Source organism: Urtica dioica, chromosome 2, assembly GCF_054948205.1.
Source record: "Urtica dioica subsp. dioica isolate 48M chromosome 2, U.dioica_male_clone48M_v1_H2, whole genome shotgun sequence".
Classification (NCBI taxonomy): Eukaryota; Viridiplantae; Streptophyta; class Magnoliopsida; order Rosales; family Urticaceae; genus Urtica; species Urtica dioica.
The window spans coordinates 50,068,129-50,093,879 of NC_142757.1; the positions used below are offsets into that span (position 1 = coordinate 50,068,129).

At 32.6% G+C, this 25,751-nt stretch overlaps 3 protein-coding genes across 3 annotated transcripts; all 3 read left to right on the forward strand.

The window, feature by feature from the left end:
• Positions 1–532: 532 nt before the first annotated feature.
• Positions 533–7,091, forward strand: WNK5 (WNK family serine/threonine-protein kinase 5). Its single transcript, XM_089607067.1, has 7 exons — positions 533–1,256; positions 2,834–3,099; positions 3,616–3,839; positions 4,524–4,681; positions 4,773–5,037; positions 5,325–5,648; positions 6,492–7,091. Exons 1-7 carry the CDS (start codon positions 1,161–1,163, stop codon positions 6,833–6,835), a joined length of 1,677 nt encoding a protein of 558 aa, XP_089463193.1. The 5' UTR covers positions 533–1,160; the 3' UTR covers positions 6,836–7,091.
• A 6,638-nt stretch (positions 7,092–13,729) lies between these two features.
• On the forward strand, positions 13,730–18,546 carry LOC149405322 (histone acetyltransferase HAC1-like). The gene is made up of 12 exons (XM_089607066.1): positions 13,730–13,745; positions 13,949–14,238; positions 14,329–14,586; positions 14,677–14,805; positions 14,894–15,094; positions 15,174–15,316; positions 15,412–15,652; positions 15,752–15,891; positions 16,538–16,616; positions 16,701–17,093; positions 17,715–17,932; positions 18,012–18,546. The coding sequence occupies exons 2-12, from the start codon at positions 13,972–13,974 to the stop codon at positions 18,175–18,177; spliced, it is 2,235 nt and encodes a 744-aa protein (XP_089463192.1). The 5' UTR covers positions 13,730–13,745; positions 13,949–13,971; the 3' UTR covers positions 18,178–18,546.
• A 1,896-nt stretch (positions 18,547–20,442) lies between these two features.
• Positions 20,443–25,046, forward strand: LOC149405323 (2-oxoglutarate (2OG) and Fe(II)-dependent oxygenase superfamily protein). The gene is made up of 3 exons (XM_089606709.1): positions 20,443–20,950; positions 22,980–23,304; positions 24,692–25,046. Exons 1-3 carry the CDS (start codon positions 20,571–20,573, stop codon positions 24,920–24,922), a joined length of 936 nt encoding a protein of 311 aa, XP_089462835.1. The 5' UTR covers positions 20,443–20,570; the 3' UTR covers positions 24,923–25,046.
• Positions 25,047–25,751: the final 705 nt, after the last annotated feature.

Sequence of the window (25,751 nt, forward strand, 5' to 3'; positions counted from 1 at the left end):
ACGACGACAAGTAGTGGCGAGGACGAATGATTGGAATCTCCGGAGAGAACTCAAAGTGTAGAAGACGATCGAGAGACAATGAATGACTTAATTAGCGAAATTAACGTTACTAAAAGTTTGTCCAACCACGATTGGCCACGTGGTTTGACAGAAGACCTTAAGTAGCGTTTTAATTTTGATTGGGTTATTTCTATAAAATATAATCCGTCAATTGAAAACTTACTTTTAATATTGGTGTATTATTTTTCACAAACGCATTAGAGCGACGCCATTAAAAATTACTTGTGTAGGAGTATATTGTCATAACTTGAGAATTATAGCAAAATTAGCCAAAAGTCTAATTATGTTTTAAAATAATAGTCAACTTTTGCATTTAATAAAAAAAAAAAAATAGTACACCAATCACTATGTTCTCTTCTTCCTTTTTTTTTATTTTTTTTTTATTTTTTTTTCTGAATAGTTCTTTATAACACACCAACCACTATCTTCTCCTTTTCCAACCCCATTAGTTGTCTGAATTCTCAAAAACTTCTCAGCCTCTCTCAACAAAAAAAAAAAAAAAAAATCATTTCTCTCTCTCCCTCTCTTTTTATTTTTCTTTCTCTATTTTCTTCCTCTGAAATTACTCCAAATCTTGAAACCATTGCTATTACACCCACAAATGGTTATACCAAAGCGTGGTCACAGATTCTTTAAATTTAGACAAGTTAACCCTTCAACGATTTCTTATTCAAAAAAACCCTTCAACGATTTCAAATAAATTCCAGTTATATAATCTCTCGTCCTGACTTCACCAAAATCAATTTTTTTTTTCTCCACAAAGTTTTCATCTAGTTATTTTTACACATAATTGTTTCTTTTCCTAGACAAAAATATTCACACCTTAGTATATCTAGATACATAATGGTTGCAAAGTACAAGGAGTCTTATTGTGGAATTGTGGAATTGGCATGGATTATGTTGAGCGTTGACTATTCGAGACTTTTCTGGTTGCTCTTTGGAGTTTTCACTTACGAAAATCACGAAGGAAAGCCTCCAATCGTGATCTAGCAACCCTTCTTCTTTCCGTTAATACTCTCAATCTTTTTTACATCTAGAAAAAGTACTTTATAAATTATATAGACCAAGTTTTTAATTTGAGAAAAACAATATTTCCAAGTATGAGCAACGTTCGACCCGGAAGGGGTAACAATGGAGTCAAGCCGGATCCGGTGATTTCGTACGTCGAAACCGACCCGACTGGTCGATATGGACGTGTAAGTTTTTAAATTTTTTGTGTTTTTTTGGAGATATATACATTTTTTTGTAGTTATTATCTTGTGTGTATGGTTTTGCCACAATCCGTTTAGTAGTAATTAGGTTTATTGCTTCGATTAATATTGGACAATGCATGGTTTTTATTTATTTATATATATATATATATATATATATATATATATATATATATATATATAGATTATTTACACCACATTCACAATAAATATATTATGTAATCATTCCCCGAAATTTAAGGAAATTATTCCTATAGCTAGGTTCATATTGAGATTTTTTTTATAAGGCACGCACTTTTCTCTTTAAAGTGTAAGCAAAACGATATAAAGAAGCAACTCTTCATATGTGATCATTTGAATGGAAAAAGAAAAGAAAAAGCATAAGGTATATATATTATACTTCCAACGCTTCAACAAAACATAGTTTTCTCATGTCCGATCAGAAATTAAGTAGGGGATTATTTTCAGTTTTTTGTGCATATGATGTATATATTTTTATGAAATTACTTGTTACTTTGGCTGGAATTGAAATTTATCGCTGTAATCGCTGTACATGTGTTGCTCTTTTGATTCGAAAGTTGACCAAGTTCTTGGTCGTTAGAATAATGAAAAATAATTAAATAAACAACGGAAAGTCTTGATAGATTGGAAGTGAGAGAATATTTTGTTTTCCATGATTAGTCAACGGCTAGGTGAAATAGAGTTAAACATATTATATTTGTATATGGTTATAAAAATCAGCAAATTATGTCATCAAATATAGTAACTTAAATACGACACCCCTTCAAGAAAAAAAAAATACGACACACATATAAATAATGCCTTTTACATTGCACCTACCATGCCTTTTGTAACTCTCGACTTTTTGCTACCACCATCAGTTGTCCTTTTTTTTTTTTTTTTTTTTTTTTTTTTTTCAAACAAACAAACTGTGAATATCTTATTTAGGTCTTGAAATTATAGCATGGGATATAATTATAAATAATACATGTTGTCATAATAATGTAGATTCCATAAAAATGCGATGGCATATAAATAATAGAGTTAAACCTTTGTTTTATATATCATTATCAAGTGTACAAACTAGTACTTTTATCTACATGCCAAAAAAAAAAACACCAACTAGTTATTTATGATGATGATTCTTATTATTTTTTGGGTTTGCTCTGAAGAACATAATGATGCACGCTGAATTTTATTTTCATTTATATATATGGCACCAAAAAATTATTTGAAGCGACAACACCTTAACCTAGTTAGTAATTTTAAGTAGACGTGACGTCAACCTTTAACCAAATATTTCGAACTAGGATTAATATAAAAAAACCGCTAATTTACTAAGATTCCTTGCTTTTAAAATAACTCTTCCATTAGTTTTTCTTTAACAAAAAAATCCCGACCAGTTAGTAAACTAGGATTTTGCGCGATTTAAATCGAGTGATTAATTTTAACTAAATAATGTCCTACTAATTTTTTAAGTGTTTGGTAACTTTACTTGGAAGATAGAGTAGTTTGCAATCAAAACTTGATATTGAATGTTAATTTTTAATTTTCAAAAACAGTTTAGGGAGATTTTAGGGAAAGGAGCTATGAAGGTGGTGTATAGGGGTTTCGACGAGGTACAAGGAATTGAAGTGGCTTGGAACCAAATCAAGCTCCACGAGGTTTTCCGATCCCCCGAGGAGCTCAATCGGCTCTACTCCGAGGTCCACCTTTTGAAGAACCTCCATCACGATTCCATCATAAACTTTCACACCTCTTGGATCGACCCCAATCGCAGAACCTTCAACTTCATCACCGAGATGTTTACATCGGGAACCCTAAGAGAGTAAATACTTTTTGAAAAAATATTTTTCTATCATTATATATATACATAAAATTAGAATTAGGATGCTTCCTTATATAAATTACAAACTCTCGCTACATTTTATTGAATTTTAGTTTAAAAAAATGAAATTTAAATACAAAATTTTGAATGGGACACATCTAGTACTTGATCATGGAAATTCATAAATTTTTCTATTTTCAAAATATAATAGGGTTTTTGTTTTTGTTTATTTATTTATTTATTTTGTAGTTGGGTTGGTTTATATGTTAAGGGAAATTACAAAAATAGCTGTTTTTAAGTGTAACATTTCAAAATTAGCTTTTTTTATAATGGTAAATAATTATTTTTCTTTTAAATTAAATTTTAAACAGTAAATAAATTTAAGTAGAGCCCAAAATAGTACACAAGTATTTTTAAAACGATGGTTAACGTCAAAAAAATATATATATGCTTACAACTTAAAAACAGCTATTTTCGTCATACAAATTTTTAGTATATATTGTTTTTATGATGCAGGTACAGACAGAAGTACCAGAGAGTGGATATTCGGGCCATAAAGAGTTGGGCCCGCCAAATCCTTCGTGGGCTTTCGTATTTGCATGGGCTTGACCCGCCAGTGATCCACAGAGACCTGAAGTGTGATAATATCTTCATGAATGGTCATCTTGGCCAAGTCAAAATTGGTGACTTGGGTTTGGCTGCTATTCTTCGTGAATCCCAACATGCCCACAGCGTTATAGGCAAATAAATCTCTATCCCTTTCGTCTTTTATACCCAACTAAAAATAAATAAATAAATAAACAAAAAATTAGATAATTAAGATTGTTATAAAGTCAATGTTTTGTAAATCTTAAATAAATAATCATAAAATGACATGACAATCCTGATTTGTCTTTTCATTGAAATAAAAAGATGTGGTATTTATGTCAATTTATGCGTGTAAATATATGGATGTGACTATTTACCTAATATTTACGAAATATTGTCTATATAGCAATGTGAAACTATAAACAAGATTATTGGACCCATAAATAAATGCTCAATTTAGCCATCTTTTCATAATGTGTACTTCACGTAGTTATTTTATCAGAGATTTTAAAAAAGATAAGAGCACCACAGTTAGGAAAGTACACCGAGTGTATATTGGGGTATATATTTTTATCATAGTTTTACCAGATTTTTTTATAGGTTTATCATAAAAGTATTTATTGATTTAACAAGTTTTCAATTTGCCCCTTTATTTTGTCTTAATTTTAGCAAGATTAACGAGATGGATTTATCGAGTCGGGCTTAAATAAATTTGAAATTATGAAATATTTAACAATCAAAATATAGTTGACAAATTTAGTCGCTCAAAGTTGGCCAATAAACCATACACAAAAATATTATGAGTAAAGCATGATTTTCTTTTTCCTCAATTATAGGGACACCTGAGTTTATGGCGCCAGAATTATATGAAGAGGACTACAATGAATTGGTGGATATATATTCCTTTGGAATGTGCCTCTTAGAGATGTTGACCTCTGAATACCCTTATTGCGAGTGCTCAAACCCTGCCCAAATTTACAAGAAAGTCACTTCAGTGAGTCTCAAGCTCAAATCTTTATATTATCTAAATTTGCACTGTCCTAAAAAATATAATGTTAATTCACCAATTTATTTATGATTTTTAGGGAAAATTACCGGAAGCATTCCACCGAATTCAAGATCCTGATGCCAAGCGATTTGTCGGGAAATGTTTAGGGAATGTGTTGGTGAGGTTGCCAGCGCGAGAACTCTTGCTCGACCCCTTTTTGGCTGAACAAAAGCCGGAAGTTATTTTCGAGGATTCAGAAGAAGTTCCTGATCCGGAGAGAACGACAAACATGTCCGTAACTGGGATAATGGACCCTCAAGATGACACTATTTTTCTCCGGCTCCGGATTTCAGACTTAGATGGTAAATGTCAATATCATAATTAAAAAAAAATTGAATTGATTTATTTTACGTCATTTCCACCCATACCAATTTGATGTCGTAGATTCGAGTCACATTGGTTATAGTTCCCCTCTAAGAAGAAAGAGAATGCCACATTATATGTTTTTTTGTGTGCACAATAAATTATATTTTTCATTTTAGCCTAATTTAGAATTTCTATATGAGCTCCTAGGTTAAATTTCTTTAATTTCTCTATTCTTCCGGAACATGATACTAAATACTAAACATTAAATTTTGATGTGCCACAGGAAGCAATGCGAGAAACATTTGTTTCCCATTTGACATTGCGAACGATACATCGATCGACGTGGGAACAGAGATGATTAAAGACCTTGAGATTAGTGATTGGGAACCGGCCGAGATCGCCGTGATGATCGAAGAGCAGATTTCATCTTTGGTGCCAAATTGGGAATCCCAAACATTGGTGGCCACTAATTACGAGGAAGAAGAAGAAGATGATATGATTATAAACCAACCATTTTATGCTTCCTCTTCTTGCTCTTCTTCCCAAGCCTCTCTATTGCCTCTCAACTCTCCCAAATCTCTTCCGGTGGACCCTGTATGGATACAAGGTAAGTAAGTACTAACACCTCGTTGATGAATATCTCAAACTTTAAAACATTCCATAAATACTTCATTATTTTTATTTTCAGATGATTTTGCTAATATTTTCAACAAAATTCTAAACAACTAACTACAAGTTTAAGGAAATCTAAAGAGTAAAAAAATAAGTTTAACAATACAATAAACTATGAATTTTTTTATTATAAAATAATGAGTTCTTTTCAGAATAAAAAAAAGACATTCTTAGAATAAAAATAAGAAATTAGTAATTCTCTCATAAACCGTTTTTAAAGTAAGGTGACTCTTGATAATTACCTCCTAATAAATGGCCTAATAGTACGTTTCTTAATTTAATTATAGACTTTGTTTTGTCAGTGTCATAAGAAAAGAAAAGAAAAAAGCAATGGAGTAATATCCTAGATTTTCTTTTAACTGATTTTAATTATACATAATTCTCATTAATTATTTAGAAGTTAAAACCCAGACTGACTAGCCGGAATGTTACATCATTGAATATGTGTAATATATGTGATTAAGAAACCTAATATTATTTTTTTTGTCAACAAAGTAACAAGGGTTTCTCATTATGTGACTGGTATCCTTTTAAGTGTGACATTGCTTCATTAAAGTATGTGCATTACTAAAATATTTTATGGTTTTTATTTATTTGTTAAATTTCGTGAACTTTATAGTAAAAAATGGTTCTTAATTTTTTTTAGTAAAGTTTTAAATGGTTAGATATCTCTAATATTTACAATAATTCTTATCAATAATTAATTGGGTGGAATATTGGGTCACTAATTTTCAAAAGAGAGAGATATAACTCTGATTAATTTTTTTGGTCAATATAGATAACCAGGTGATGAATGATGATACATGCTCAATGAGCTCGCTCGGCTCCTTAAACTACTCAAGCATAAATTATTGCTCGGCCGCCGAAGATATTGACAATGAAATCGCCCCCAAATCCACAAGATTTTGTCCTTTGACAAAAGAGATACCTATGGGCTCTAGGGGCTCTCCTAAGCTGACGAGGATTCGGTCCCTTGTCGAAGTTAGAAGTCAATCGTTGCACCGCTCGCTGGTCAATGAGATCAACAAGCGTCGCATGTTCAACACTGTCGGGGCCGTCGAGAGCGTAGGGTTTCAAGAACTCGGTGAAGAATTCCCCGGCGATAGTTTTCCAAAAAGGTGAATTAAATTCAATGGTTCAAGATACATAGTATTACATCTTGTAATATATGTAGAGATGTCAATGATGTTGATTATGATGATGATGATGATGATAATGTAGATTATAATAAGAAACTTAAGATCATATGTTATTTTATTGTGTGATAAGAATTTCTTATATATCCATGATAATGTTGTGTAATGATGATTACTATATAAATGAACTAAGCCTTGTTGTGCGTGTATGTGAGTTTCAAAATCGTTGAGTTTAGTTTTATACCAGATTTAAAATTTTCCAGCATTTTTTTTTCCTGATTGCAACAAGAATTCCGTCCAAATCTATGTATAAATCCGGTGTTACATTTCATGAAACTTTGTACGACAACTAATGCTTCTGGAAAATATCGAACCACTAATCATCAAGTTCTATTCTTGTTGTTTACTATTTTATGTGATGATTTTCATTTTTACACTTACATACTTAAACATGGAATATTTACTATTTTTATTATTTTATAGATAGTAGAGTTTGAAGTTTGAACCATGGGTAATGCTGTCTTAGCTAGAGAAGGTCACGTGCAACCCGGATTAACATAGGCCTAAAATGTTAAGTATATATGTAAAGTTCAGAATAAACATCCATTGATTTCTTTCCGTGTAGGTAAAATAAGTTGCATTCCTTATCTTCCAAATTAAACCTTTTCCGTTATCTTCATCAGATTATATCAAAAGTATAATTAAATGGAAGTTGTTGTTGTTTTTTTTTAATTATCCATTAGTAAAGTTTTTTGTTTCTGTTTTTGTTTTGTTTTGTTTTTTTGTTTTTTTCCCACTTTCATGCCAACAAACGCCATAAAAACCGCATTTAATGATAAATATATCATGAAAATTGTATTTAATAATGATTTTAGTTATAAAGGTGGAATAAATACTTATTAATGAATAGTGAAAAGAAAGTTCCATTTACGCATATTTTTGTGCTTTTACATTTATTGTTGGCTTATTATCGACATAATTGTTAATAGATGTCTATCGACATGATCCGTAAGTGGTTCACACCTCTTTTCTATCGACATAATTATTAATAAATTTCCAATTTTGCTTAAGAACGTCTACGCACAAAATTTACATCGGATATCTTCAACACATTTTGGTTTGGCATAGCTTAATTGTACATCCAGGTGAGTTAACCCATGTAAAAGAGAGAGACTACTAACCTCAGTGGTTTCTTTTACGCAGTGTTCTTTATTTTGTGCTCTTGAGAATGTAAGTTTGAGTTTGTGCACCTATCTCTATCTTATTCTCTCCACATGCGAGTGACATGTATTGGGTCTGTAATTTGTGAGTACTGATCTCATATTCAGGGAGAGTATGAGTTGAAATTCACGGTTAATTGTGATCATTTAGATAAGACCATCGTACTATTGACCACTTATTGATTAGTGAATTTCCTTTTCTCTTGACAAAAATCATCTAAGATGTAAGTGACATTGCACAAAACTTGATTATCAATTCACTACTTATGGGTCTTTCGGGTTTGGGAGGGCCTCAGTGGGTCTGGTGGCTAGAGACTATGGCGGAGAGTTAGTCTGGATGTGGCGGAGTCCGGTGGAGGCTTCTTCGGCGCAGGAAGTGGAGCTCAAGGGGGTGTTACTAGCTCTTCTTGTCGCCAAGTTCAGAGGCTGCGATCGCGTTTTGATTGAAGGCGACAACCAACTGATTATGGAAAGTCTCTGTCGGTCTAGTAATTGTCCTTTGTGGTTCTTATTTCCGATTTATCAAAACATTTTAAATGCGTGTCTGTCTTTCGTTTCGGTTAATTTTGTTTGGGTAAGTAGAGATGCCAACCGAGTGGCTCATGAACTTTGTGTATGGGCTGCTCGAGACAGGGTTGGGCGAGGGTTCGATTTAAAAAAAAAAAATTCACTGTGTCTTTATTTTTATGCATTGTTTACATTTTCATCTATGCATCAAAATATCTTGTCACACACGTTGTCACATCATTGTGTGTGACAATTTATCTATGTGATAACAAAATTTCAATTGGTATCAAAGCGGACACCCAAATCTCATGGACGTGTTCCTTGCGTGTTTATCCGTTTTCTGTTTTAAGATAGATAATCTCAAGGAAGACATACCCGTTAGTTGTCCATTGGTATTTGATGGAACGAACTATGCCTACTTAAAGGCACGAATGGCACGAATGGCACTTTTGATGGCTTTATAAAAAAAAAAAAGGCACGAATGGCTCTTTTATGAACTCTATTAACAGCAAGACTTGAGAAGGTGTTATAGATGGCTATGCTATTCCCATTGTCAGAGCTACTAATGGATCAAAATTTGAGAAACCCGAGAAAGACTACAATGCTGCAAAAAGGAGAAAATTTTTCTCCTAACGCGATTTCTGATGGTGTTGACAGTAATCTTATCGCATTGTTCAACATTTGTACCACTTGTAAAGTGGCTTGGAAAATTAAATTTAATGGTTCAAGATACATAATATGTGTATGACATCTTGTAATATATGTAGAGATGTCAATGTATGATGATTATGACGATGATGATGATGATAATGTAGATTATAATAAGAAACTTAAGATCATATGTTATTTTATTGTGTGATAAGAATTTCTTATATATCCATATGATAATGTTGTGTAATGATGATTACTAAATAAATGAACTAAGCTTGTTGTGCGTGTATGTGAGTTTCAAAATCGTTGAGTTTAGTTTTATGCCAGATTTAAAAAATTTCTAGCATTCTGTTTTTTTTTCCTGATTGCAACAAGAATTCCGTCCAAATTTATGTATAAATCCGGTGTTACATTTCATGAAACTTTGTACGACAACTAATGCTTCTGGAAAATATCGAACACTAAAAATCAAGTTCTATTCTTGTTGTTTACTATTTTATAAGATGATTTTCATTTTCACTTACACACTTAAACATGGAATACTTACTATTTTTATTATTTTATAGATAGTAGAGTTTGAAGTTTGAACCATGGGTAATGCTGTCTTAGCTAGAGAAAGTCACGTGCGACCCTGATTAACATAGGCCTAAAATGTTGAGTATATATGTAAAGTTCATAATAAACATCCATTGATCTCTTTCCGTGTAGGTCAAATAAGTTGCATTCGTTATCTTCCAAATTAAACCTTTTTCGTTATCTTCATCAGATTATATCAAAAGTATAATTAAATGGAAGTTGTTGTTTTTTTTTTGTTTTTTTATTCCCTTAGTAAAGTTTTTTGTTTTTGTTTTTTGTTTTTTGTTTTTTTTCTTCCATTTTCATGCCAACAAACGCCATAAGAACCGCATTTAATGATAAATATATCATGAAAATTGTATTTAATAATGATTATAGTTATAAAAGTGGAATAAATACTTATTAATGAATAGTGAAAAGAAAGTTTCATTTACGCATATTTTTATGCTTTTACATTTATTGTTGGCTTATTATCGACATAATTGTTAATAGATGTCTATCGACATGATCCGCAAGTGGTTCATACCTCTTTTCTAATCCTTGATAAATTTCCAATTTTGCTTAGGAACGTCTACGCACAAAATTTGCATCGGATATCTTCAACACTTTTTGGTTTGGCATAGCTTAATTGTACATCCAGGTGAGTTAACCCATGTAAAAGAGAGAGACTACTACCCTTAGTGGTTTCTTTTACGCAGTGTTCTTTATTTTGTGCTCTTGAGAATGTAAGTTTGAGTTTGTGCATCTATCTCTATCTTATTCTCTCCACATTCATGCGAATGACATGTATTGGGTCTGTAATTTATGAGTACGGATGTCAGGGAGAGTATGGGATGAAATTCACGGTTAATTATTGGAAAAATGTTTTGAACAAGTGATCATTTAGATAAGACCATCGTGCTATTGGTCACTTATTGATTATTGAATTTCCTTTTCTCTTGGCAAAAATCATCTAAGATGTGAGTGACATTGCACAAAACTTGGTTATCAATTAACTGTGTCTTTATTTTTACGCATTGTTTACATTTTCATCTATGCATCAAAACATCTTGTCACACACGTTGTCACGTCATTGTGTGTAACAATTTATCTATGTGATAATAATATTTCAATTGGTATCAAAGCGGACACCCAAATCTCTTGGACGTGTTCCTTGTGTGTTTATTCGTTTTCTGTTTTAAGATAGATAATCTCAAGGAAGACAGACATGTTAGTTGTCCATTGGTACTTGATGGAACGAACTACGCCTACTTAAAGGCATGAATGGGCACTTTTATGAACTCTATTAACAACAAGATTTGAGAAGGTGTTATAGATGGCTATGCTATTCCCATTTGTCAGAGCTACTAATGGATCAAAATTTGAGAAACCCGAGAAAGACTACAATGCTACAAAAAGGAGAAAAGTTTTCTCCTAACGCGATTTCTGATGGTGTTGACAGTAATCTTATCGGACTCTTCAACACTTGTACCACTTGTAAAGTGGCTTGGAAAATTCTATTCTTGAAGTTAGGGAACTTCCAAAATTTATATTTCAAAGACTTCAACTTATTATTACCAACTTTGAGAATCTATAGATGCTTGACGAGGAGACTATTGCAGACTTCAATGGCTGCCTTTGTGATATCGATGATGAGTCATTTGCTATTATAGAAATATGCGAGAAGAGAAACTCGCAATAAAGATTTTGAGATCTCCATTAAAGATATTTGATATCAAAATGTCTATAATAGAAGAGGCTTCTGATATACTTAAAATGAAGGTCGATGAACTTATAGGCTCCTTATTGACAGTTGAGATCTTTATTAACGATAAATATGAGAAGAAGACCAAAGGGGTTGCGTTCAAAACCTCCATCTAAGAGCAAGGAGAACAAATTATTAATGTGGTTGATGATACTATTGCTAAGTTTATTGTCCGCCCACCAAGAATTTCAACAGTCTTATGAGGAGACTTGACAGGAGATCCTAGAACAATGTCTCCTCTGTTGTCAAAGACAATCAGCAACAAATTTTCCGTAAGTGGAAATTTCTAGTGACGAGAACATGATGATGATAAACAAAACTATGTTAATCCTAACAGGTCTAACAGAATTCAGTGTTGTGAGTGCCAAGGGTTTCGGCACATCCCGACTGAATTTCTAAACATCTTGAGAAAGCTACAAAATAGTTTCAACACCACACTTTGAAATAAGTAATTTTTATAACTTACATAACAGTTTTTTAGAATGTCGCATTTTATGTGTGTTCATTTTCTATAATGCCCTTATTTTAGGCATTTGTCTTTTGTCAGCAAATTACTTCATTTTCAACATATTACATAGAAGGACGAAAATATTTGCGAGCCTATGAGCATCTTCAGATATTTTATATATTAATGAAAGAAATCAAATTTAACTTTAATTTAACAACATTTTTTTTTATCTAAATATGTAGTTCTTGAATTCAAAGACTGATTTCAAACATATTTAAAGAATCTTGTGCCTAATTTGAGGGCGTTATACCAATTTCTTATTTGGGAATCTTATTTACGGTATAATCAGGGCCGGCCCTAGACATAGTGAGGCCTTAAGCGAAAATCAATAATTAGGCCTTAATTTTCTTCAAGCAAATAGTCCACAATTTTACCTCATTGTAGCATTTTGGTTACAAATTTTTTTTGGGCATAGTTTTGGTCTATAATATATTGATTTCGTAACATTTTAGTCCATTCATTATTATTTAACACCTAAACCGTTAAACATATTTTCAAATTAAAATATCTTATTATATTATATAAGAAACTAATCAAATTACATTTTAACCATTAAAACACTAAATAAAGATTAAAAAATAGACTATTAGTGCATTGTTTTATTAAACAGTTAAACTCATTATAATAAATAAATAATAGCAATTATTAAAAAAAAAGTTGAATGTTATAAAACTTGTGACGTGAATATTAAAGAATAAGGATATTGGCTATATAAATGGTAGGATCAAACAATATGGAATAATAATAGGATACAAATCTCAATTTTCATATACACAAAAAAAAAAGCATAGGATATACAAGCCTTAGTTTTTATATAAAAGAAAATAGCATTCACACGTTGGAATGGAAGAATAGAAATTTAGAAAGTTTGTTAATTGACAAAAAAAAAGAACTTTGTTCTAATAAAAAAAACTGAGTAAATATAAGGCACAATTAAATAAATAAAAAAAATTGGAGCACATACAACAAAACAAAAGTGGTTCTTTTATGGGAAGAAAAGATGTATTTTTTTTTATTATAAGAAAGGAAAGATGCTTGAGAGAGAGAGCGAGAGTAGTAAATAAGAGAGAGAGAGAGAGCAGTAAAAAAACAAAACAAAAATTATCAGAGAAAGAAGAGGCCAAGAGGGTACGCACACATAGAGAGAGAGAGAGGGAGAGCAGTCAAAGCATGGACATGCTGCTTTTCAAAATGGGCCTTCTTTGGACTTATTATTTTTCAAAAAATTGAGGCCTTAAACGGTGGCTTAAGTCGCCTACTATTAAGGCCGGGCCTGGGTATAATTGTTTCCGGCAGCTGTTTTTTTGTATATTAGTATATTACCGTAAGAATAATGTCATTTAATACTTACTATAAAATAACATGTTATAAGTTGTAAATAATTAAAAAAATTTCAAAAAACTTTGTTTACTATTTATTATTACAATTTTATTTATAAAATATAATTATTTCCATTTGAAAAACGCTAAAATAACCGTTATTTTAAAAATGTTGCACCCGTAATTTTCCATCTTATCTTGTATAGTTTTCATTTTTTTTCCTATGGCCCACAATTTTTTTTTTAATCAAAGCTCACAATTTTTTAGGCACATGCAGTATGGCTTCCTAGTACCTATAAATATATGGATGAACGCACATATATCGCTCTTCAGCATTTCGGTTTCGGCTGACTCTTTCGAATTGCACAAAGGTCTGTACATCTTAATTCTCTCCAAGCAATTTGAATTTCTTGATTCAAACCTAAAATTCTTGTATTTCGCGTGCGATTGGGGTTCATACTTTCGTACTCAGACCAGTCTTGAAGCTCCGTTACTATATCATCACTGTATTACTTGCTTTCACGATCATGGCATTCTTTTTCTTGTATTTACCATAAAATTGATCTTTTCTCAGAGGAAAAAAAAAAATCAAAAGCTATGAAGGATTCAAAGAGCAAGACTGTTTGCACATTGTGTGGAGAACAAAAGCTGACCTTTGAACCCCCACCAATTTATTGCTCTCCTTGCGGTGGAAATATCAAACGGAATGATAAGTACTATTCCATGGGCTCTGGTGATGCACGTCACTACTTTTGCGTTTCGTGTTACGAAGAGGCTTGCGATGATACCATTAGTTTCGATGGCCTTATCATTCCTAAAGACGGGCTATATAAGAAGAACAATGGCGAGGAGTTTGAGGAATGGGTGTGTATTTTTTTTTCAATTTTTTTTTTTGGGGAAATGTAGTTTTTTTTGTTTTTATGTTTTGTTTCTGACCTCGAATGTGTGTTTCAGTGGATCCAGTGTGGCAAATGTAAAGATCGGCAACACCAAATCTGTGCTTTGTTTAATTGTCGGGTTCCCAAGGATGAAAAAGTTCGATATAGGTGTCGAAATTGCCAGGTAAACGAGCCTTTGCCACAGAGGGCTGTTCTTGGCGCTGAGGATTTGCCAAGAACTGTCCTCAGTGACTTCTTGGAAAAAAGATTGTTTGAGAGTCTGAGGCTTGAGAGACTGGAGAGGGCAAAAGCGCAAGGAAAAAGCCCCGATCAGGTACTTCGTCGTAATTTACGCGTATATGCAGATTTTAAGGCTCATCAATTTTTTCTTTCTTTCTTTCTTTCTTTCAATTACTTATATCAGGTTCCTGGAGCAGAAGAGCTTGTAATAAGAGTTGTTTCATCGGCTGACAAAAGATTGGAAGTGAAGCAGAGATTTCTGGAAATATTTCAGGGTGAAAATTATCCGACTGATTTCCCTTATAAATCTAAGGTTCGGAGAGAATTTATTATAATTTTGTTGATCTTGAATACTTTAATGTTATTGGTAACTCTTAACCTGTTAAAAAAAAAAAATCTAGGTCATATTGGTGTCTCAGAAGATTGAAGGTGTAGAAGTATTTCATTTTGGGATGTACGTTCAAGAGTTCGGATCGGAAGCTCAATTTCCGAACCAGCGCCGTGTTTATCTTGCACATATGGACTTTGTCCCTTATTTCAGGCCTGAAATCAAGACTGTAGCGGGAGAGGATCTTAGTACGTTTGTTTATCACGAAATCTTGGTAAGTGATTATGTTGCTCGTAAATATCAGCGTAATCTGAATTTTCTGCTGGAACTCATGGTCATAACATATTTTCCAGATTGGGTATCTTGAATATTGCAAGAAGCGGGGTTTTACGAGCTGTTCAATATGGGCGTCTCGTGCGTCCGCGGGCGAAGATGATATATTTTACCGTCCCCCGGGAATTCAGGACACACCAAAATCTGATGAGTTTCGTAACTGGTAAGTCTAACGTTTCGGAGACGATCTTCAATTAATGTTAGGGCATGCACTTATTTTCAATTTAAACTCTGGTGTTGTGTTTACTTTAATCAAAGGTACTTGACAATGCTTGGAAAAGCGACAAAGGAGAACATTGTGGTCGGTCTCACCAATCTATATGATCAGTTCTTCGTGTCTGCTCTTGAATGCAATGCCAAAATTACGGCTTCTAGGTTGCCGTATTTTGATCACGACTATTTTCCTGGTGCCGCGGAGGATTTAATTTACCAGAATAAGAGACGATCTAGTCAATCTGGTCGTCCTCTGGAAAGCTCAGATGATCTACTGATGCAAGGGGTAAAATTTTCTCTCTCCATCGTACTCTAGCTTGTGATTTTTTTTTTTTTTTTTGTTGAACCCGTGTGTTAATAATTGCTTGGTTCTTCTTGTACACAGCTCGGTGAAATCATCGGCCCCATGAAGGAGGATTTTATAATGGTTCATCTGCAACATTCATGTAGTCACTGCTGTACTCTTATGGTGACTGGAAATCGTTGGGTTTGCGACCATTGCCCGAATTTTCAGCTTTGTGATATGTAAGACTCATCCACTAGTTTGTATGAGTTTCAGCTAGCTCGAGTATTTTCCATTTTTTTTTAATTCTTTTCCAATGTGATATATCTTGGTCTGTGCTAACATCAGGCCAATGCAAATATATTTTCCAATTTATTTAATCTATTACACAGCTGTCTGATACGTCCCGGGATTCGATCTCGAAACGGGAGCTTTTGCCAATCTTTCACCAAGCTTAGTCTCCCTTCTTCTAAGAGAGACTAAACTTTTGGTGATTGATTATTGACTCCCTTTCTCATTAATTTAGGGTCTCTTAAATAGAGAGAAGATTACAACCTAATTGGGCAGGCCTAAACCGTATACCTAGTTACATAAGTAAACCCCAATTAATTAGTCTAAATTCGGAATAATAAAAAGCATAATTTAAAAACCTAATTGCATGATTAAAAACCCTAATGACATAATTGAAAACTTCTAATTTTCCTAACTAATAACCATAGATACTTAACACGTAACGCTGTCACTACAAAATTTCAATTTGTATAAACAGTTCTATGGATAGCAGTTTGATCTCTAGCTGAATAGAATTATGTACCTCTCACATATATTGCGCTTCGATTCCTTTAGTGCTTTGTTCTGCTGATAAAACAGTGCTACGTCTGATGGCAGGTGCTATGAAACAGAGCTGAAACGTGAAGGAGGAGAAAAACACCCTGTCAATCAGAGCGATGAACACATATTTCATCGAGTACGCTTTTTGCACCCGTTACACAATTTTAAATAATAATTAAAAAAAGTCCGGTATCATAAATTCAAAAAACATGTTCTATAGGTGGAAATTAATGACGTGCCAGCTGACACAAAGGACGAAGACAGGATTATTGATAGCGAATTCTTCGAAACCAGACTGGCATTTTTGTGTCTTTGCCAGGGGAATCACTATCAGTTCGATACCCTTAGGCGAGCTAAATACTCGTCGATGATGATCCTTTACCATCTTCACAATCCTTCACCTCCCGCGTTTGTGACGAGTTGCTTTGGTTGCTATCGGGAAATTAAAGCTGGCCAAGGATGGCGTTGTGACGACTGCCCTGAATACGCTTTATGCAACGCTTGTTATCAGAAAGACTGGAACGTTGAGCATCCCCACGAGCTGACAAATCAACCGATCGTGGATAATTACGGTGAACAAACTCGAGAGGCCAGCCAAATTCGAGTTCAGCAGGTGCGTTTACTTGTGGGTTTTGATTCGTATGGTTTATTCTCAGATGATTTTCTGCTTCTGCTTGTGTATAATATTGTTAATGAAGTCGTGATCTTTATCTAGATTATTAGCTGAAAGATGTTTTTCCATTAAAGACCTGTTGATAAGTAGGTATTTATAATTAAAAGCAAGACATAAATCTAATGACTTGTTTAATTGACGTTATGAATAAAATGTAACTTCTCGACCCGTGGTGTGTCCTTGCATTTTAGGAAATACTATTAATCTTCTCATTTTAGGAAGAAAAGAAAAAGAAAAAGAGTTCTTCCCTCTTGTGACAGGTGAATTTGAAATGAAAGAAAATAGATCTCACGGTGTTTATGTTGTTTTTTCTTTATGAAAAAAAATTCCTCATAATTTGAAAAATAAAATAAACTCCAGGTATGCAATTTTTTTTATATTATTACTTGCCTGTTTATCTTGTGTGTTTTTTTCATTGTTGAAATCTTCGAATTCATTGATATCGGTCACCGAAGTGCGTCTCTCTCTATCTCTCTCTCTCTCTCTCTCTCTCTCTCTCTCTCTCTCTCTCTATATATATATATATGTTAAACGTGCTAAAAATGTGGTTCAACGTCGCAGCTGAGGGAAATGCTCGATCTTTTGGAGCACACATCGTTGTGTCGGATTGCTCAATGCGAGACCCGCAATTGCTGGAAAGTGAAGGGACTTTTCCGTCACGGAGTCCAATGCCCAACACATGCCTCTGGAGGCTGTGTTCTCTGCATGAGGATGTTGTATTTCTTCCAACTTCACGCCCGCTCTTGCCTGAAATTAGCATGCAATGTCCCACGTTGCAGGTTCTCTCTCTCTCTCTCTCTCTCTCTCTCTCTCTGATGTGGCAAAATCTCTCTTTTTTATATTCGTTTCGTGTTGCAGGTATTTTCGTGCGCATATGGGAACGCTAAAGCAGCAATATGACACACGGAGAAGAGTGGCGGTTTTGAAGCGCAGAGCTACGATGCTTATAGAGAGCTTGACTAGTTTGGCCGTTTTTGAACCAAGGTTTTATTTGAAACTCGGAGCAGATAGAAGAAGAGAATAAAACTCTATTGGGTTTTTTTTTTCTTTTTTTTTTTTTTGGGAACTAAAAGAATATGATTGATTCAAATATTACTTGTATATAATAATACTAGTTTCGACCAAACAACGGGTTTATTTTTCTCGAACGAACTGGCAGTCAATCTTTATGTGTTTGACTGCCCATGAAAGACCATGTTGAATGCGATGTGGCCGATGAAGAAATAGAAGCTTGAGATTGACGACGATGTTGTCTAATCCACACAAGTTTGCTTGAAGTCAAATGTACTTTGTTTCTTGATTTTCTACCTGATAAGCTATCTTAAAAAAATATGCAACAATCAGTGATGTAACGATAAGAGTCGGGATAAGACTGTTCATTAGTGCCAAAGATGGCCCGAAGAAGAATAAATTTCAGGTCTATTTGCAGGTCGACATTGTATCGTACTGAGTTAACAATTTCATGTATCTCTACTTTTACGCATTGTTTAATTTTTCATCTATTGCATCGTGAACATTTTACTACACGTTGTCGCATCGCTACGTGTGACATATTTATCCAAGTAAACATAATTTCATTTTGGAATAATCTCTAATCTTAAAATTGCAGCAATAAAATAATAGTAATCTAAAATACAATCACCATAGTTCACTAACTCGGATGCATATTTAACAACATTATTTTTCCTACGGCTGTGGGACCTTTGGCCCCATCTTTCTAATTATTATTCATTTTTAAATTTCTTATACCATCATAGACAATCACGTATATTTTGTATCAATAATTCGGATACATTATTCAAACACCTAACGATATATCAGTATATTTATGTATCAGTTAGAGTCAACTACCAATTTTTATATTCCATTCAAACTAGAATGCCATTTTTTTAGTAAATGTCCACTCTAACCAGATCGGTTTCTTGTCAAATCATTATTGTTCACGATATCATGAATTTTTTTTTATCTTTTTATCATTAGTTTGCCGAAATGCTTATAATCAGGGTTGATTTTTTTTTATTTATTAAAATGTATTAACAAATAAATCTTAAATTGTATTAATATATTGATAATTTATTTAACCCAAAATGTTTATTAACAATTTGATTTTGCTCCGAAAGTAGAATAAGGCTTGGTGACAATCTTAGGTCAAAACTGGGTTGTTCACCACCGCCAATAGTCCCGAAAAACACAAACTCACCGGCGAGCTTAAATGAGTATATATGGGTGTCACATATCTTATGCTACCGAAGACGGCCTTGACCTCTTTGAACTCTTTTTTAAAGGATGTTAGTTATTTTGTTGTTTTTTTTTTGTTTTTTTATTATTTTTAGCTTCTATTGTTTCTGTTTTCTTAAAACAATTGCTGGGAGCACTCTATTAAAATACGGGTAGAACATTTTTAGATACATTCATAATTTTTTTTTATTAAAAGATATATCGCAAATCTACGCCGAATCGAATCTAACACTAAGTATAAGTGTTCGCTTAATTTAGGCACAACAAGTTGAAAACTATATGTTGTTTCCTACTTACATTGGTTGATGGAATTAATGCAACCTTGGTCCGTTGACTACAAAGAATTAGCAATATATAGATAAAAATCTAATAGAGTTAATCCGTCTCTAATCCATAATTGAATAAATAAAGTGTTGGCAAGCATAATCAATTAATTAAAAAGAAAAAAAAAACTGAAACGGGATGACAACACCTTCAAGACTACGAAGTATAATGAATGTGAAAGACAAAGACTCGGTGTCGAAGAGAAATCCAACGACCCAGTAATTTTGCTCACGTCAAATCGTCGGACAATCCAAAACCCTCGAATTTGATTTTATGCGCGACTCCGGAGACAAAAAAGTACACATTGCACCGTTGTCAGAGATGACCAACACCGCTGCGTCGCCACCGACTTATGATTCACCATTCTCGACAACCGATCCACGCTTGCACAACTTCCGACTTGTGCCAATTTTTTTTATCTTATAAATTTATAATTTGCTCACTCCTTTAATTATACACATTAATCCCCAAATTTTACATCTCTAACTCTGTCAAATACAATGTGAGATATATAACTTATAGATAGAGGATGATGGTTTATTATAATTATATTTAAGAAAAAAAAAAGCTAAATTTTTTTTTTTTAATATAAATTGTACTTAAAATTTTAATCTTTAATGTCATTGATTGTGTATTATATGATACAAGAAAAAGGAAACATTATTTTTTTAAAAAGAAATCATAGGTTTTATAAGTGTTAGCGTAGCGACTACGCATAGACGTGGTGGCATGAATGCTTTTTTTTTTTTTTTGTGACTATGTCCCGCCACATAACATTACACCCAACCACACCGATCTCTCACATTCTTCTTCTTCATCATCACATTATCATCTCTCTCTCATACGAACACCGTGATGACGTGGCGTGGGAAGAAGCATCTGATACCCGACCCAGACCCGGCTCCGCCGTCTCCGATCCCGACGGGGAGAGGCACGCGCTCGGCTTCCAACGAGCCCTTCGCGCGATTCCTCGAGCGCTCGACACGTGTCCCAGCCCTGTCCCTCCCCGGGGCCCGCCAGAGCTCCCCCGCAGTCGTGGACCTTCGCTCGGTGGCGCTCGACGCCCGGGCTGCCACATCAGCGAGGGAGTTTGGGGTTTTCTTGGTCGCTGGTCACGGCGTTTCGGCGGAGGAGCTGAGATTGGTGATCGGCGAGTGTGGTGGAGATGTTGGATTGGGAGATACAAATTGTTGGATTATTAGTTCACAACAAATTCGGAATCATGAGTATCCGAGGTAAGACTCCCAAATTCTTTGCTTGATTTTTTTTTTTTTTTTTTTTTTTTTTTTTTTTTTTGGGTGTGTGTACTATATAACATGTTCAACTATCAGCACGGAATTCAGGAAAAAAAAAAAAAAAAAACACTATCAGCACGGAATACTAATTTTTCCTTACAAGTACATTATGAAATCATCTGTATGAAAATGGTGATTAATTAAAAAAATGAAAATTACAAAATAATAATTATTAAACAAAATATTAAACATAAACTTACAACGCAACTTAATTTGATTTTAAAAAAATCAAATTAGAAAAAAAAATAAAGCAAAAAAATTATACAAAATTTTTAATTTTCTTGTTTTTAAAGATGCATATTCAATAATTAGATCTTTATATTCAAGTTTATCTAAGAGAATCTTTAATGGTGGCAACACCATTTTGGTTTCGCTTGCCACCAAAGATTTCAAAGTTACATGCATTTAAGCAACATCGTCCAATATCAATCTAATAAATTTTCATTTGGGCTCACTAAATTTTCTAGAGTTAATTAGCTATATAGAGCCAATTTTCTCTAAGAAGCAAATAGCTAAATAGTTAAACAATGGTGAAGCTACTTATTTTAACTTTATAAAATTTACTAGCAAGTCCTCAAGAGCAACCATTAAAGATGCTCTAATAACTCATTTTTAATAGTGAGTCTGCTGAGTCTATCTTGGTACACAGATGACATTAAATAAGATTTTATCAACTTTCACTAGGAAAAAATTCTTTTGCGAAAAGAACGAGAACATGAAAAATCAACATTATGATATTAGGTGTTTTTTATTTATTTATTTTTTTTTTTTATCAATTTACTATCATAATTCAGAAAATAAATCCTAACCATCTATATCATAATTTCTATTATACCTTATTAAACATTTAAAATCTGAACAACATTTTTGCCAAGTACCTTCATCTAATAACTATAGTTTTTTAAGGTTGAACAAAAATCAAATAGATTTTCAAATACTTTGATTTGTTCAAGTCTAGTTCTAAGAGAATTTATTACGAAATTTAGGATCTATCACCATCTCATTTTTAGTTTGTTTCGTAGATATCATATATAGCAAATACACATTCATTTTTACAATAATTTTCAAAGTAAGAAACAAGGCCTTTTAGTTGATCTATAACACCGTCAATATAGATGTCTTCACTTTGAAAGTTTTTGCTAACCGAATTGACAACAAACAAAATATCATACCAAATAGTCATACCTAGAAAAAAAATTCCAAACTCCTCCAATTCATATATTGCTAGATATTTCCTAGTTGACTCACACATTTTTTAACACCAAATAATTTGCAACAAAAATAATATACTTTGTCTTAATATTTATAATAAATCAATCGTTTCCCATCACATGTCTCTCCATTTGATAAATTTCTTACAGAGAAATTGCGAAGTGTATAGATTTGGCAGATCTATATTACTTTCTTGTATTGGACTTCTTTCTATTTACTAATTTTTTTAAACTTGTTATCCATTTCCATCTCTCCAAATGGTAAATACAACTCAAATCATCATTGATTTCTTGATATTCATTAACATCTAGTGTATTATCAATTTCTTGTGTATTCTCAATAATGAGTTCATTGCTATCGCCTATACGTCTTTTATTTTTTCATTCAATTCTTTGATGGAATTTGCTTGATATCATTTTTATTGCATACAACAATTTTTCAGTCGCTCGTTTTGTGATTTTTTATAGCTTTCTAGTTTTTATTTTATTTTATTTTTCATATCCCGATGGATATTTTTTATTCATAATTAATTTTTTGTTAACCAAAAGGCTTTTATTAGCTGCTGTAAAAATAAATTTTAGAACATGTATAATTGTCCAAAGATTACTTGCCGTAAAATAAACCTTAATTGTAATCAACATGGAACTTAGATACTTTGGGGTTACATTCATGATCAAAATCTAAAACGTTAGAACTTCTAATAAACTTTCTTCGTTTTATACCGTTTTTTACATTCATATTATATCATTGCCTGCAGTGAAAACATAAAGAACTTGGCGAGTAAATTAAAAGCAATTGCAGAGAAAGTTAGGGATGTATTACTTGAAAATGTGGGAGACCATTCTGATAAGAAGACGAGATTGAATCTCGAAGGAAGTGAATGTGTTCTTAGCTTACACAGATTCAATCACAAGAAGAGCTCGATAGAGAGAAACCAATTGCCTCTAAACGATGATATGAATTGTTTGAGTTTACACATCCCATTTGAGAGGTGCCAAATTTATGTTCAATCAGAGGAAGATCATTTCTCTTTTGACGCTGGGCCAGAGACTTTAGTTGTTACCATTGGGAAACAAATCGAGGTATTATTATTATTATTATTATTATTATTTAACGTCCTCATCTTTTATTCCCTTATTTATCAAGGTATTAGTTAGTATGTTAGACCTCATTTGATGATTTTAATAGTATCAATGAGCTTGAAGTAGGGCTTTGTTGTAAAGAAAATTAGGCGTGGCACTTTAAAAAAAATAGTTCTTAATTAATAAACGTTTTGACTAAAAACATTTATTGGATGACTTATGTTCATCGTAGAAATCTTGATTCCGTTGTTTAATTTTAGCAGAAATAAGTTTTTTTCTTTTTATTTTAGTATGTCATATTCACAGTTAATTACATTAAATATTTACGTATATGAAAAGACCTCACAAAAAAAGAGATAATGTTAATTAAATTAGGCCGGGATAGCACAGATACGCCTTAAGTTATCTACAAATATATGGCTTGTATCTTTGCGTAATGTTATTTTATTTTTTTTAAAATGATCTTTGCGTAATGTTATTATCATCTAAGCTGTTTAACGTATGATCATTCTTTATGTTTACATTTTCTGTTTGAGACTAAACCATATTAAAAACTAAAACAATTTGAAAAATTACAATATTATAATGGTAGAGAATAAAAAATTTATCTTTTTCTAAAAAAAAAATTGATTTAGATTTACCAATGATCTTTTTTATTTTAGTTTCTACACAAGGATATATAGTTTGCAAATAATTTATTAAACTAAGTTAATCCTTATTAAAGCTGGATGGATTATACTTTTAAATATATGAAAGAGAAATATAAACCACTTTTGACAAACGTTTTCAATACATAGCCAAAGTTTGCCAGATATTAATTAATTAGTCAATAATAATTTATTTTTCCACATTACCCTTAAATTTTCCTTATTGTTATTTTCATTTATGAATTGTATTAATCATATCAATTTTACATTCAGGTCTTCAAATTTACATTGACAGTTTCTTATTTGAAAGTTTGCTTTGAATCGTCATATTGTTCGTATTTTCTATCGTTTTCGTTGATGCGTTCATCATATCAATGTTACATTTACGTTTTCATCTACAATAAGAGATGAAGGAATGATTTTTTTTTTTTTTTGGATTTGCTGTTATAATTTTGGGTTATATTTTGGTGTATTAATTGTAGGGTAGTTTTCGAATGCAAATGAACTCTATTATTTACATATCAAACATGTATCCAAACTAAAACTGTAATTACTCTTGAACTCTATTATTTCAATATCAAATTTGCTCCTTTTTGTCAAACCAATGTAATAAAGACTAAAATGTTACTTTAAAATGATAGCTCATGAACCATTTGTACTATAAAAAGCCTTTTTATATACTACTCCCAACAATAAAATAGTTAATACATTGATATGTAATTTCTACGATATGATTGTAGGAAGAGAGCGAGAAAGAATTCAAATGCATTTCAGGGAAAATGATCTTTGTTCCTGCCCCAGAAGTTCGTCAAATCAACGATCATTCTTTAGAGCTCAAGTTTTATATTTCATCAAGCTCAAGCCACGTGGCAGAAAAATATGCGAAAACGACAATCTCCATTATAGACCAAATGATTGTTGCAATAGTGATTACTCTCCTTTACAGATTTTTCATGTTTCTAATTTCATAGACGGACATAAAATTGCTCTTCTACTCTTTAATTGCATAGCGCTTTGTTTACATGGTTTTTCTTTTCCTTTCTTCTCTCTGAAGATTCTGTACAAAGGGATTAAAATTTGATATTGATTTATGGAGTGGAGTGGAGGACTAAATTCTGTCTATTTATTTATTTATCTATTTTTGCTGAAAAGGAGCGAGGTTTGAAATACACAATATAAAACTAGAAAGACATTTTTTAGTTTTGTGCTGAAAGTTATCATACGTTTAAACCGTTTCGAGGTTTAAAATTTACTGGTAACCGCTGGTACCGTAAAGGAATACCGGTGGAAGAAAAAACAAAAGGAAACCGGTACCGTTGAACTTACCGTTACCGTTGAAAAATACCGTCAAATACCGTATTTACCGAGAGGAATCCAGAAAAAAATATACAAAAAACATACATAGTACGTAGGATAAAATTCATAAAATTAAAAATAGTGTACAATATTTCAATACATTACCAAATTACAAACACAAAGTTCAATAGTACAAACCAAAATGACAAAGTTCAATAGTACAAACCAAAATGATAAAGTTCAACACAATCCACTAAATTTCATAGTTCAAATTCAACATAAAATAAATAATTTGAACTAAATCATCAAAAACTAACGATGAATTTCGTGAAGAACACTAAATATCATCAGATTTTAAGAATTGTCGGTATTTGACCACTTACCGGTAAGTTTCCGTCGGTATGCGTAAAAATTGCCTAAATACTGTCGGTAAGTGGACGGTTTCCCCGGAAACCGGAACGGTTTCCCCGGAATCCAAAAAAAAAAACGGAAAGTGAACGGTTT